This window comes from Engystomops pustulosus, chromosome 3, assembly GCF_040894005.1.
Source record: "Engystomops pustulosus chromosome 3, aEngPut4.maternal, whole genome shotgun sequence".
Classification (NCBI taxonomy): domain Eukaryota; kingdom Metazoa; phylum Chordata; class Amphibia; order Anura; family Leptodactylidae; genus Engystomops; species Engystomops pustulosus.
In genome coordinates, this window is record NC_092413.1 from 161609116 (window position 1) to 161623433 (window position 14318).

General features: G+C 41.7%; 1 protein-coding gene across 4 annotated transcripts in view; it reads right to left on the reverse strand.

Annotated features, from left to right (window-relative positions):
• The window catches only part of ECT2 (epithelial cell transforming 2), a 39564-nt gene extending 26328 nt beyond the window's left edge, over positions 1 to 13236 (reverse strand). The window contains exons 1-7 of one of the 4 annotated variants that reach the window (XM_072142785.1): positions 13054 to 13236; positions 7457 to 7530; positions 7224 to 7367; positions 5402 to 5481; positions 5222 to 5314; positions 1606 to 1788; positions 1037 to 1126 (exon numbers count right to left, since the gene is read on the reverse strand). In XM_072142785.1, the coding sequence (XP_071998886.1) occupies positions 1037 to 1126; positions 1606 to 1788; positions 5222 to 5314; positions 5402 to 5481; positions 7224 to 7350 (573 nt within the window). In that variant the 5' untranslated portion in view covers positions 7351 to 7367; positions 7457 to 7530; positions 13054 to 13236. The remainder of the gene's footprint in view (positions 1 to 1036; positions 1127 to 1605; positions 1789 to 5221; positions 5315 to 5401; positions 5482 to 7223; positions 7368 to 7456; positions 7531 to 13053) is intronic. The other 3 variants (XM_072142787.1, XM_072142786.1, XM_072142788.1) reach the window with 3 other exon arrangements.
• Positions 13237 to 14318: the final 1082 nt, after the last annotated feature.

Consider the following 14318-nt stretch of genomic DNA (forward strand, 5'->3'; position numbering starts at 1 on the left):
GAACAGGATTTTCGATATAATTATCTATTCTTATAATTAAGTCATCAATATTCGATGTCTGACCCTCGACAACACCATCAATCCAATAACAGAGCTATTGTAAGTGATGTTACCCTGTTACCCCTCCCATCTCCATAACACGCAGACATGAGCAGGGGAGGAAAGCAAAGTATTGCTAGTGCTCTGCTACCTGAGAGACACACATGTACACAAGTTCTTGACATGCTCTCCTCCTACACATAAGTAAGAGACACAGACATCAGTTACACAAATACCTGACATCTTGTGTTTTCCCATACACATGGCTGAATCATGTATCAGTTGTATCTCATGCGCACAGGCTGCAGGCGGCATGGCCGCCAGCAAACACAGAGGAACCAACACTAGGAGTGTTGCATCATTATACAGGCTGTCAGTCATGGGTATAGGAGCATCTCATACACACAAAGGCTGCAGGGGGCATAGCTGCAAGAAGCAGAATTGTCATTATACAGTCTAGCACTGGGGGTGTGGCTGTGCCTCCCACTCATGTATAAGCTGGACTGATGAATATGATGAGGACTCATTGGAGCCATACAAGTTCATTTGCATACAGTTTTAGGACCCAATTGCTTAAGTTTACAGGCATGCAGAGGGAGAAGGGTTAGGGGCAATGCTTTCTAATGACAGTTTATGAAAAAAAAAAAAATTTCATGCAAGTGTCAGGACCTTTTCAATTTATAAAATAGCACAGGGGCTGGGAGTCCGACATAGGCATTTCATTGTTAGAGAGTTTTCTTTAGGATAAGGATATTGATGACCTATCGGTCATCAAATATCAGTTCAGTAAAGGTCCGATACCTTGGATCCTCTTTTATGAGCCCATGAGCCTTGCAGTACCAGACCAAAGACAGAACAGAGTTGAAAATACTATACAACTGCAGCTCAGCTGATATTCACCCCTGCAGAAAGGTCATCAATATTATCTTTAAAATGCTCTGGAAAGTCTCGGAGTTCTAGTTAAATTATACACACGCTTTTAGCCAGTGCAGCTTACCAGTTCCTCCTTCTTTCTGAATCCTGTAAAGCACAGTACGAGATTCAGCATGCTGGCACAATACAGGGGACGAGAAGTGAATGGCAATGGCTAGAAAGAGAAAAAAACTAAAATGTAACTGCAGATACCAAAAAGACTGGAACAAGTACCTCAAGTTTATTACAAATAGTTTATGGTTTTATCAGAGTAACATATCCAACCCATTAAATAATCAAAATAGATAATCTGCTTTTAGCTTAAACTATTCGAGAGACAGCATATAGATGGCAGATTAAACCCTGTGTAAGGCTATATTCACATTAATGTGTGCCCGCCATACCGTAGCACGGTGGTCACACGTCGGCGAGAGGAGGGGGGCGTGAGTGCTGCCCACCCACACCACTCTCCATAGAGAAAAATGGGGCACGGCGCCGTATTCCGGGAATAGATAGGACACTTGTGCTGCACCATACCGCTGCCGTACAGCGCCGTGTCGGCCGTATACATATACTTCCCCCATACGGCAGTGTGAATGCAGCCCAAAGTGGAGGAGAAAAACAAAGAAGGAAAAAAATACAATAAAACTCTACCTCTCCTTTCTGTGCACAATATAAAATGATGGGAGGACCGAGCACTCTGCAGTCGGCTTTATAGAGGTATCGAAAGGACGGGTGCTGGAAATCTGATATAACAAATATGTTCTCAAATTCTGGTGCATCTGCTTCAGCATATTCTTCTGCAGACTCCGTCGTCACATATGGATGCTTGATTTCCTGTTTTTTTGGTCCATAAAAGATAAAAAAAGTTTAAAGACTGTAACCCTTACAGTACATAAACAATAAAGAAGAAATCTACTTAATAGAAAGCGGAACAGTTGCCAAAAACCACCAGATTCCAGCGCACATTTATATGTCAGCATTAAAAAGGAAATCAAAACCAAAACTTATAATGTACAAATTATAATAAAAGAAATGTAAATGTTTCTTTAATTTATTAACATTTTCTTTTATAAAGAAGAGCGAGCAGGTATACACACCGCTCAAAAAAATAAAAGGAACACTCAAACGACACATGAATGAATAAAATATTCTCATTGAATACTTTGTTCTGTACAAAGTTGTATGCGCTCACAAAAAAAAAAAAAAAAAATCTGAAAAATCAGTAATGGAAATCAGTGGAAAAAAAAAAAAAAAACCTGGACTAAAGCATCCGGCTGTGCGGCCCTCCAAAGAAATGCCACCCAACACCGTTATTAACCCACTGCCAAACTGGCCATGCTGAAGGATGTTGCAGGCAACAGATGGCTCTCCACGGTGTCTCCAGACTGTCGTGTCAGTCACATGTGCTCAGTGTGAACATGCTTTCATCTGAAGAGCACAGGGAGCCAGTGGCGAATTTGCCAATCTTGGTGTTCTATGGGAAATGCCAAGCATCCTGCATGGTGTTGGGCTGTAAGCACAACCCCCATAAGTGGACATTGGGCCCTCACATCTTTCTCATGTAGGTGGTTTCTTACCGTTTGTGCAGACACAGAGACAGAGGTAGCAATCCTGCTGATGGATTTTTGCCCTCCTAGTTTCCTGGTGTACTGGCCTGTCTCCCAGTAGTGCCTCCAGACTGTGGACACTATGCTGACACACAGAAAACGTTGTTGCCGAGGCGCTGTAGGGAGGTCATACAGGCACGTGGACCACAGACAATAATAAGCCTCATTTTACAGAGATTACATCAAAGTTGGATCAGCCTGTAGTGCGCTTCTCCACTTTTATTTTATGGGCGACTCCAAAACTAAGTCTCCAATGGTTAATAAATTTGATTTTCATTGATGATTTTTTTGTGATTCTGTTGTCAACACATACAACATACAGAGCAAAGTATTCAATGAGAAGGTTTCATTTATTCAGATATATGAAGTGTCATTTGAGTGTGCCCTTCATTTTTTGAGCAGTGAATAAACAAGGTATTGCACCAGTGATATAGAGTAAGAGGCACCACAATAGTAGGGCCTCTAGTATTAGTTTTGGTTTATTTTTACATTAGACAAGTGGCAGTGTATTAGGCGAAATGGGTGTGGTGTAATATCTTAGTATGGACTAGGCCAATAAGTAGGTGATGTTATCTTCGAGGCAGGCGGTATACATACCACATTTCTTATCCATCCTCAGCCACTGCCAAATTAAACCTTAAGATCTGCAAACGTGGCCACAAGTTTACCAGCGCCCAAAATAACATCCGAACACAGTTTTATAGGTGAGATTTTTGACGTGTTTACGTGTGTCTTGTTTTGTAAAGGAAATCTACCATCAAAATCAAGCATGATAAACCAGGGACACTTACTCATAGTTCCAGGCACTGTGACTGTGGTAATCTTCTTATATTTGTTTACCATGGGCGCCTTCCAAAAAAATAAACATTTAAAATTATGTTATGTTGAGCCATAAGGGCTATAGAGGCATTACCAGAGCCCCTCTGGCAGAAGGAGGGGAAGTGTTGAGGGGAAGACCATGTAACCTTCTGTGAAGCTCCAGTAGGGATGATCTCTTAACACTCCTGGCGCATTAGCATAATTCTAAAAGCTGATTTAATAAGATAGGAGATCATGGATAACAAATATAAGATGATTCCCAGTCCCAGATGTGGAGAATTCGTTTTTGATGTCCACACCATGAGTGGAGTAAAAAAAAAAAAAAAGGAGGCGGATTAACTTTTCTAAATGATATATTTTTATCCATCATTATCCACTCTTGCTATGGGCTTCAAAAACTTCATCCGAAAAGCTTAATGTGTGAATGCACCCTCGATTAATGTCCCTGGTTTATCATGCTTGATTTCAATGGTAGGTTAAACAAAGAAAAACTAATCAGAATACATGAAACAAAAAATTCCTATCCCTTATAGAGAACATAAAAGTTACATACTTTTTTCACACAAAACTATATAAATGGGTCCCTATAGCTCCCTTCCTGCTCTGTAACATGCTGTCTGCAGGTTTGGCTGTATGGTCAATGTCACTTTCAAGTATTATAATCATGAGAGCTATAAATGTGTCTGTATTGTAAGAAAAAAAGGCTTCCTGTGATTTATTGTAGTGGATATAATAGATGTAAAGATACATAATTCCGTGCAAGCTTGATGTCTTCGTGCAGATTAAAGAATGTCACATTATTGTGTTGACAGTTGTGACCTTTTCGTTTTTACTTTTAAATTGTGTGTATTCAGCGCTTCCCTGTAGGCATCAAACCTACAACAGGCCACAAAAGAACGACTGTTATCCAAGCAAATCGCACAACGGAATTGGCTTCTAATCTGCCTATAACACATGAATGGTCAATTGTACACGCATCAATGGTCATTAGGAGAGGGCATGCAAACAGAACACAGGACCCTGAAATGGACAAGTGTGGACTATGAGAGGAGCCAGTAAAGCTGATATAATCTTGATAAATCACCACTTCTGTTGTAAAAAATGCGAATCAAGAAATTTGAAAAACTAGGAAATGCATCTCACAAGACTTCCTCATGGCTGACCTGCATACATCGTGTCTTGCCTCACATAATCGGAGATCCTAAAACTGGCTGCATTTTACAGTTACATAATGCATAAGTGGCACATAAAATTAATTTGTCAGGAGCCAAGTACAACAGAATACTATGAGGGTTCCCAAGTGAATTGTCCCCTGTTGAGCCTCATTTAATCATATTATACAATAACTGGACTTGTTGCTCTTTATTAACCAATAACAGATCAAATTTTTATCTTTATCAGAAAAGATAAAATCTATAACTGGATAAGGCCTGAAGCTTTAGACTCCAAGTAGCATTTCTAATCGCCCAACATCTATCAAAGGCAAGTGATGTAAAATACAGGATGTGTCTCACTCCAGGCCCTTGAGTAGAGCTGTAACCTCTGCACCCCTCTACAGCTAGGTCCCGGCTTTAGGCAACAAGACCAGTTCTGATAAATGAAGCTCAATAGATCTACCAAGATAAAGAAAAATCATTCTTAAAGAAACCAGAATCCTTCACCACGTGTTAAATCCCAAGATTAAATTACCCAATTATTGAAAATGCCCAAGAGCAAAACGTTGGCCGTGTGTTAAAGATTATGGTGATGAAGCAGAGGCAGCCTTCCTCAGGATGAAGGGTTAATGGTGCAGTTGTGAGGCGCTGCATGCAGCATCAGCTGGTATGAAGAAACAGCCATACCATATTTACAATACTTTTTATAAATGAGTCTCGGGATTTTTCACGACAATTTTCCCTTATCTTTATAACAGGAACTTCCATTAGCTTAATTGTCTGTGGAAAGGAAGAGTCAGAGAATATTACAAACACAATATATGAACATTTCTGGAAGGAATATAGAGCCTGTGAGGGAGTCAGTACCTCAAGAGCCCTCAATAAAGCTTCATGTCTCCCAGCGTCCTGGACTAGAACCACTCTGGTCTCGATTTGCGGCATGTCTTCTGCAAACATGAAGAAACTCAATATGAGGGAAAAGCACAAGTATGCGAAACGCATCCCGCTCAGGCCACATTGATACGCTACATACGCAATTCACACACAGAGGGGAAGGTACCCCAGATCATATACGCCACCAGGGAAGAGCTCCACAAGTTTTGCATTGTTTACATACAAATTCTTAATCTGCCTGTGCTCTGCAGCTAAATGGAGACTGTAGGGGAGAGCCAACATGAAATCTCCTTCCGTCTTGATCACCATAAATCAACTTTATCTTTTATTTCCTGGGGTGTTTCCTGCTCAGCCAGCCCCTTCCATCTACTCCTCCCCATGCTTTATGCCTCCTTACTATTTAACAGCTGTTGTGACCAGGGTGATGTCATTTAAGGTCATATACCCTTTACATTTGCCAAATGTACCCCATGTATGTATCTGATCACATAAAATCACAGAAGCCTCCATTGCCTTTTAATCCCCTCCAATCTCCATGGAGGCTGCTGTGATTTCATGTAATCAAATACATACATGGGGTAGATGTTGCAACTTTAAAGGGTATAGGACATTCGATGACAACACAGTAGCCACATGACATGACTAACACAAGGCAAAATATTTCCTATAAGTAAATAGAGCTTTATATGTTTGTAGTTTAATATATACGCCCCTAAAGTACAAGGAGGCAGGGCAGTGATTTGAAAAGATACAGAGCTGTCAGTCAAAATAAGGGGGGAGGGGGGGGGGTCACTGGCAGCCCGGGGGAGGAGAAGAGTCAAACTCAGGAGATATGAGTCAAGGCAACCAATTTACATAAAAGAAGGCTGGAATTAAGGTACAGTGCATCACTGGCAGTTAATTTTAGGTGAAATGGGGACACTTTTAACACTTTACCAGCAGCCATTGTTGGTTTAGGGGCTAATATTCCTTAAGTACCGTATTTTGCGGCTTATAAGCCGCACCGGACTATAAGGCGCATTAGTCCGATGCGCCTTATATATGTAATAATTACATATATAAGGCGCATCGGACTATAAGGCGCGGGGTCCGGGGGCGTGGCGGAGACCCGACGGGGAACGCGGGGAAGGTGAGCGGGGAAGGTGGAGGAGGGCAGCGGACCATACTTACATAGGTCCCCGCTACCGGAGACAGCAGATCTCCAGCGGGAACTGCAGACCACGCGGCAGAAGTTGTTCGTGCCGCGTGGTCTGCAGTTCCCGCTGGAGATCTCCGGTCTCCGGTAGCGGGGACCTATGTAAGTATGGTCCGCTGCCCTTTGCCCAGCGCCATACATAGGGCGCACCGGACTATAAGGCGCACTTTGGATTTCCACGGAAATCCAAGGCTTTTAAGTGCGCCTTATAGTCCGGAAAATACGGTACAAGAGGTTGTGAGAGCTGAATATCTGTGGGGTGGGTACACTGAAGGGATGGGAAGCTGATGCAGGGTATTTATTAAATATTGTGGATCCATAGCTGAGGATATGTAGGGGGTTCAGCCATTATATGGTGTGTGTATGAATGTGGCAGAGTAGTGTGCTCCAATGTGGAAGAGCCATCTGTGTGTGAACTTAGCAAACATGTCAGCGTTGTCCTGAAAAACAAACAGGGAATTTTTAAATGGTTGTCAAATATATTTATCCTTTATTTTGATGGACAAAATCTGTATTGTGTATTATAATTCAAAAAACTATGATATATATTTTAACATTTTTGAAACACATAACTAAAGTGTATTTCTCATTGGACTTTACCATCAACATCTGCAGATCCTGTGAATAGATTTTCTTTTGACGTCTCTGCTATTTTGGAATCAAATACAGAAGAGTCAACCAGAAGACTCCTGCCCCCGGCAGGTACCAGGACACTATTGTCAGTCATGATTGTTTATTAGCAGCCTATAAAATAAAACATAGGAAGAGTCAAAGCCTGTACTATAGAAGAAAGATACTGAGACAAAGAAACTCTCACAATCTAGAACACTTACACTGAAGGTTGCAAACTCTGTTCCTGTGAGCAGACTGTAACCAGCTTCAATGCTCTTGGTGGTGCATTTTATTCCTGAATGAAAAGATTGACAATTTTATTGTAATGTGCATAATAATTTTAGTTCTAAAGCTCTAAAGTCAACATCTCAATACAATACCAGCAAAGACAAAGTTTAGCCTCTGTTTACATCTGTGTCAATGACTCCCTCTATCGCAGAGTGGTGGAGGGGAGAGCAATGCACAAGTCAAGGAGGTTGGGATTACGCTATTGTTAAAGCCAAATGTTTGTGTGAATGAGGTTACAATCGCAGTTAGAGGTGCAGTACTGACCTGGTCAAGTCAGTTGTGCCAGGGGTGTATTCACATGTGGCGCTAACGCATGCGTTTAGAAACGCACTACAACATCTTAGAAGAGCAGATTTGCATTTCTGTTAACATTGCTTTTACAAAAGGCATGCATTAATGCAATGTTAACATCAATGTAATCAGGCAAATCTCCCTTTCTTCGCTATTGTGGTGCGTTTGAAAACACCTCATACAGCTCTGTTCACGTTAAAAAATGAAAAAGTTATAGATTTTTGAAGGTGGAGAGTGAAAAATGAACTATATACAACTAGGAGTCATATTTCTATTATTGAAAATTTCATACTCCTCGGCTAAAAATATTCCTCAAACTCAGTAAGAGGAGTATGGTTACGCTTCTGGCAAAATGTTAGTGCGCCCTCTGATAGCAGCACATATAGGTAGAAGTCCAACATTGTTAACATCCGTTTGTGTAAAAACAATGGTCCGCCTTAGGCTACCTTCACACACATTATAACCCAAATAAGTTACGTCCTATAGAGGAGTACGGGTAGCTTCCCCCCAATCTAACTTATCGCACCCTAAAAAGTAGGGGAACTTACAAAATATATTTTTTCATATATAAAAATCTCTTTATTTCATTAACAATAAAACATCTATTTAACAATTTATTTCAGCTTTAAAATAATCCCAAGATAAATTGAGGCTCAGGCAGCCCAGTTGTCGCAAGTCAAAGATACATTACATTGCAGTGTCCTATATTGGCATTCCCATCATTTTAGATTAATTTTTTTCTTCCCATTGAAAAAGGTTAGTTTTAATTACCTTGCTACTGTGGCCGCCGTGCGCCCCTCACCCCGACGCGCGTTTCGTCTATTGCTTCCTCAGGAGGCGTGTCTAACTGAGAGGATGTCCGGTTATTTAAAGCCCTGGGAGTGAGTCATGTGGTCACTACACCTACTGTGATTGGTGGATGCGTGTTGCGGTATTCACCTGTTGATTGGCGCATGCCCTTCCGTTACGTCTGCCTGTACTAATATGGCGACGTCCCTCTTCCGGTCACCACTGCGCCTGCGCCGTCCGAGCGGGGAGAGAGAATCTCTATCCCTTATTCAGACTAGCGCATGCGCACTTGTATGTTGACGGAGGAGGACGTCTCCAGCGGAGTTCACCACCGGGATGCGCTCACAGGTAGGTGTATGTAGAATGCTGTATCTATTATGTCACTATTGTTGTTCTGTGTATTCTAATCACTATACTACTCGTCTTTTCTTAGACAAAGTGTCTAGATTATGATGTGCTATTAAAGTGCAAAATGTGCTGCTAACTACTCTGTGAAATTTGTATTTGATCACTACGATGTGCTCATTAAAGTGCTTATAGTACCTTCACACACATGTATAGGGGACGTATATACGGCCGATATACGTCCCCCATACACTTCACACGTGCGGCACCGTACCGCTCCGTAGCCCAGGAAAATATATGACATGTCCTATCTTTTCCCGTGATACGCCGCCGTGCGCTGTATATGCCTATGGAGAGGGGTGGTGGTGAGCGGTGCTACAGTACGGTGGGCATACATCGTGTGAATGTAGCCTTAGTCAGACGCTACAAAATAAGTGGGCAAACTAATTCCTGTTCCCTCTCCAGAAAGGGATGAGAAAACAGCATCTGTGCCCTGACATCCCCCCATAAGATTGTGAGCGGGAGGAGGAAGAAATGGAGATCCTCTGGGAGACCCTGGAGAATTCCTCTCATATTTCTCACAGTTTTGTTTGTGTTATGGGGTGTGAAGAGGAGGAGAGTAAGGGAGGAGGAATTGCTGGATTTATCTTCCCTGCATTTTCTAAATTTAACTTTCCATTAAAACAGTAACTGAAAAAAAAAACAAAAAAAAAAACTGCAATCTCATCAAAAAACCGTGGGTCATTTTTTTACGTGCAGTTTGGAATGTACCATGTGCCTGTATCCAAAAAAAAAAAAAAATTTACAGGCAGCCCACAGGTTACATGAAGGATAGATTCTTTCGGTTTGTTACCAAGTTTATTTGCATGCAAATCGAAACTGTATATTTTAGAATTGTAGCTCCAGACAAGATTTATTTTTTCTTGCCCCAGTGACAACTGGATTTTCAACATTTTTCGCTGTAATGGGAAAAAGAATCATCAATAAAACATCATTACAGACAACTAAAGTAACATACAGAGACCTTCACCTGAGGTCACATTGGGCAGAGGGGTCCTTCTGTAATTAGGGGTTGTCTATAAGTCCGGTGTCCTTATGGAGGACCCGACACCCCAAATAAACCCTTTAGGTTAGGAGGTGCTTACTAAACCAAATATACATCAAAATCTGCGATTTTCAGGTGGCAGCAGACTGGCATATGTTCTATGTAGTTTTCCGCACTGGAGCCATCTTTGAAAAGTAAAACGTCACTAATGCTATAAAAAGTGAAAAACGGATTAGGACCTTTTTATGTCAAAATGTTGCCATTTTGCATTTTAGGGTCCACAATATATATATTAGTAAGATTTGTCATGATCACCAATATATATATAATTAGTAAGATTTCTCATGATCACCAACATATATATAGTAAGATTTCTCATGATCACCAAGATGACATAATCTGTCACTCAAGGGTCTGAAAACAATGACGGATTGTGATACAGGTACTACATCAACACTATCACTAGGGTAACATACAAAACAGAGAATATAACATCTCCTAGAGCCATCACACATCAACAGGTGTCTGCAGGGCATGTCAAAGGAGATAAGCTGCAGAAAGATCAGCAATAGCAACTCCAGTACTCCTGAGAAATCCCATCATCTGCGGGATTTCAAACTGCAACATTTTACCAATGAAATGCAACAAGCATTATCATCCCGGGTGCATTGCTGGGTTTTTATGACCATTTGATACGGTTTAGGAAACTAAAGCAGATTATGCAGTCACATCAGTTTTCAGTCTTCAAAAAGTCTCACAGTAGTTGCATCTGCTCTTTTGCAACAAATTCAGGCTTTTCTTTTAAATATTTGCAAAATATTAAACATTTTGCATTAGAGGAAAGGGCCATCCATGCAGCCACAGAGATACTCGCTTGACCAAAGTATACATTGTAAATACTCCACTCTGCTTCTTACTGTAGATAATTTGCTCCAGATTTATCACGTGAATCCAGATGCAATGGACAGATTCATGAAATGCAACGTCTCAAAGTCACAAATCCAAAAGGTGAGACAAATTTGCCACTTTTTGCGACTACAATGAAGATATTAACACCATACAGTGGGTAAAATAAGTAGTCAGCCACCAATTGTGCAAGTTTTCCCACTTAAAAAGAAGACCGTAGAACGTCAAATGAAACAAAATGTGAAAATAAAACCTAGAAAATCACATTGTCTGATTTCTGAGTAGAACATGCGGTGAGAGCACCACAAAACTAGCGGAAACGCCTTCGTAAATGTTCCCCACTGAATATGCAATAGGAAAGCAACTTTGTGTGAAGAAATCAACAGTGGGAGCAATAATTAGAAAATGGAAGACGTACAAGACCACTGATAATCCCCCATGATTAGGGGCTACACGCAAGATCTCACCCAGTCTGGTCAAAATGATCACAAGCACAATGAACAAAACTCCCAGAACCACAGAGGGGGCCTGGTGAATGACCTGCAGAAAGCCAAAACCAACGTAACAAAGGGTATTGTCAGTAACACACTACCCAACCAGGGACTCAGATCATGCAGTGCCAGATGTGTCCCCCATGCACAAGCCCGTACATACCTGGGCCCATCTGAAGTTTGCTAGAGAGCAAGCACACAGTCAGGACAACAAAAGAAGTGGATTAGTAAGAAGTCCTGTAGGGGCCTAACCAGTCTCCAGATCTCAACCCCGTAGAAAACCTTTGGAGGGAGGTGAAAGTCTGTGTTGCCCAGCGACAGCCCCAAAACATCACAGAACACGTTCGACATCTGCCATTGAGATGAATTTTTGTTTTTAATTAAATATATATATTCATTCCACAATAATTTGCAAATAAATTCTTTAAAAATCAGACAATGTGAATTCCTGGATTTGTTTTAACATTTTGTCTCTCATAGTTGAGGTTCTTCCTATGATGTCACTTACAGGCCTCATCTTTTTGAGTGGAAGAACTTGCACAATGGGTGTCTGCCTAAATACACTTTTTTTTCCCGCTGTATGTGCCACATTTATCAAACTGTCTGAGCCACTATGACAAATCACATGTGCAAAAAAAAAAAAAAAAGGGAAATTGTACGGCCTGATATAATCACAATAACCTACAAATCACCAATAGTCGTGGAGGGTCGTAGCTGGTGGGGGAGTGGCCCACGCCTATGCACTCCCTACAGCAGACAATGTACCACAGCTGAAAGATCACAGATTGCATTAGAATCATATGCCCGGCAGGGCTGTACGCTGCGCAGCCGCCTTGCCAAAGACATCAGAAGGCGGCAGAGGGGTGGGGACAGCATCATACAGCAGCACAAGAGGATATTTTGTGCCAAAGGAGGGTAACCCCTTTAAAAAAGTTTCCAGATTGTTCCCAGCCGTTAAGAGACACATTTTGAGCATGACTTTTCTTTTTGTCAGTGAATGGAACTCTTTGAACCAGTATTTCCAGTATAAATATCTCCAAGCTTAGATTGGATACATATGTAGAAAACTAAGCCCACAATACAAATACATTCCTAGTATTAGGACTGTTCAGAGGAGAGCAAACAACTGAAGCAAACACTCAGCTGAGAGTAGTAGTGTTTACTAATGTAGCAAACATATAGCATAAGTATAGCGTTACTATTCACAATCTCAGAACTTGCACTTAATACTTAGAATAAATTCTTTTAGTCTGCAGAAAAGACAAAAACAAAAAGAGCACAGATATAAAGGAAACCAGTCAGTACATAAAAGCTCACTCCACCTGCAGGCAGCTAAATAGGTGAGTGGAAGCAGTGCAAACACATCCAGGTGTGCACTCCAGAGCTCATACACATAGCTCTGCAAGTGCCCAGTGGGTGTGCCCTTCTTTGTATAAATGGCAGTGAACTCTTCCTTCTGATGTGTCCCTAGGTCCAGGAGATCCTAACTAATGTGTCATGGTGATGTATAGTCATCACTGTGACTGACAGGTGTCACACACAGGACACCTGCACCTCCTCCCCCGCTGAGGAGCACACAGGCCAGGGCTGACACCTGCAGCACCCACCTCAGCCCCAGTACAGAGTACACACAACCAGAACCCGCCCCAGTATCCTCCATTACCCGTCAGAGGTCTGTCACACAGGCGGGCGGCTCGGGACCACACTACAGCAGACAGGTGACCCGCATCCACCACACCGGTCCAGCAGCGGCCATCAACCGTATTCAAAACTCGAGCCAAACCATAAGCAGCCCTCTGATTGGTCGCATGAAGGCAGCTTGTCATCCAAGCCGTCATTGGCTAACACAGAACGTGACGACACATACACTCTCTCTGATTGGCTGCGACGCCTCCCTCCAGGTCTCTGGGGATGACGTATTTACGTTCTGATTGGTCACAGATAAGTTTGAATGATTGGATGATAACGGACTCAGTAAGAAGTCTCCGGCGTACTGACTGGTGACGTAACGTAGGAAACACCGCCCACCGGCTGCTAGACGCTGCTTACCTTCCTCTCCTGTCTGTGGGAATGGCCGTGTACTGCTGCGGTGCTGCGCCTCATAGAGTACACTGCATACATGTACCACACCAAACCCACAAATACATTCATAAAAGCCAGACTGTGCAAAGGACGACTAACAACTGCAGCAATAGGGGCATCTGCAGTGGACAATTCATTAAAGGGGCATCTCATCTAGACATTTCTGTTAACCCCTTAAGGACACAGGGTGTTTTTGCTCATTTCTAGCTCTCCATCTTCAAAAATCCATAACTTTTTCATTTTTTCCGTGTACAGACCTGTGTGAGGGCTTATTTTGTGCGTAACAAATTTTACTTTCCCGTGATGTTATTTATTATTCCTTGCCATATAGTGGGAAGCCGGAAAAAAAATCCAAATGTGGAAAAATTGAAAAAAAATTTGCACCAAATAACACCTGTACTTTGTTCTTTGGTTCGGTACGATCGCGGTGATACCAAATTTATATAGGTTTTATTGCATTTTAATACATTTTCAAAAATTAAACGAATTGTACAAAAAAGAAAAATATTTTTTTGCCATCTTCTGACGCTAATAACTTTTTCTTACTTTGGTGCACGGAGCTGGAGGGCGGGTGTCACTTTCTGCAAAATGAGCCGACGTTTTCATTGCTTCCATTTTGAGGACTGAGCAACATTTTGATAATTTTTTATTACATTTTTTATGTCATGTAAAAAGGTGTAAAAGTCGCGTTTCGGACATTTGGGCGCCATTTCCCGTCTTGGAGGTCACCGCCATCAATAACTGTTTATATATTTGAATAGATCGGGCATTTTGGGATGCGGCGATACCTAATGTGTCTGTGATTTTTACTGTTTATCATGTTTTATATCAGTTCTAGGGAAAGGG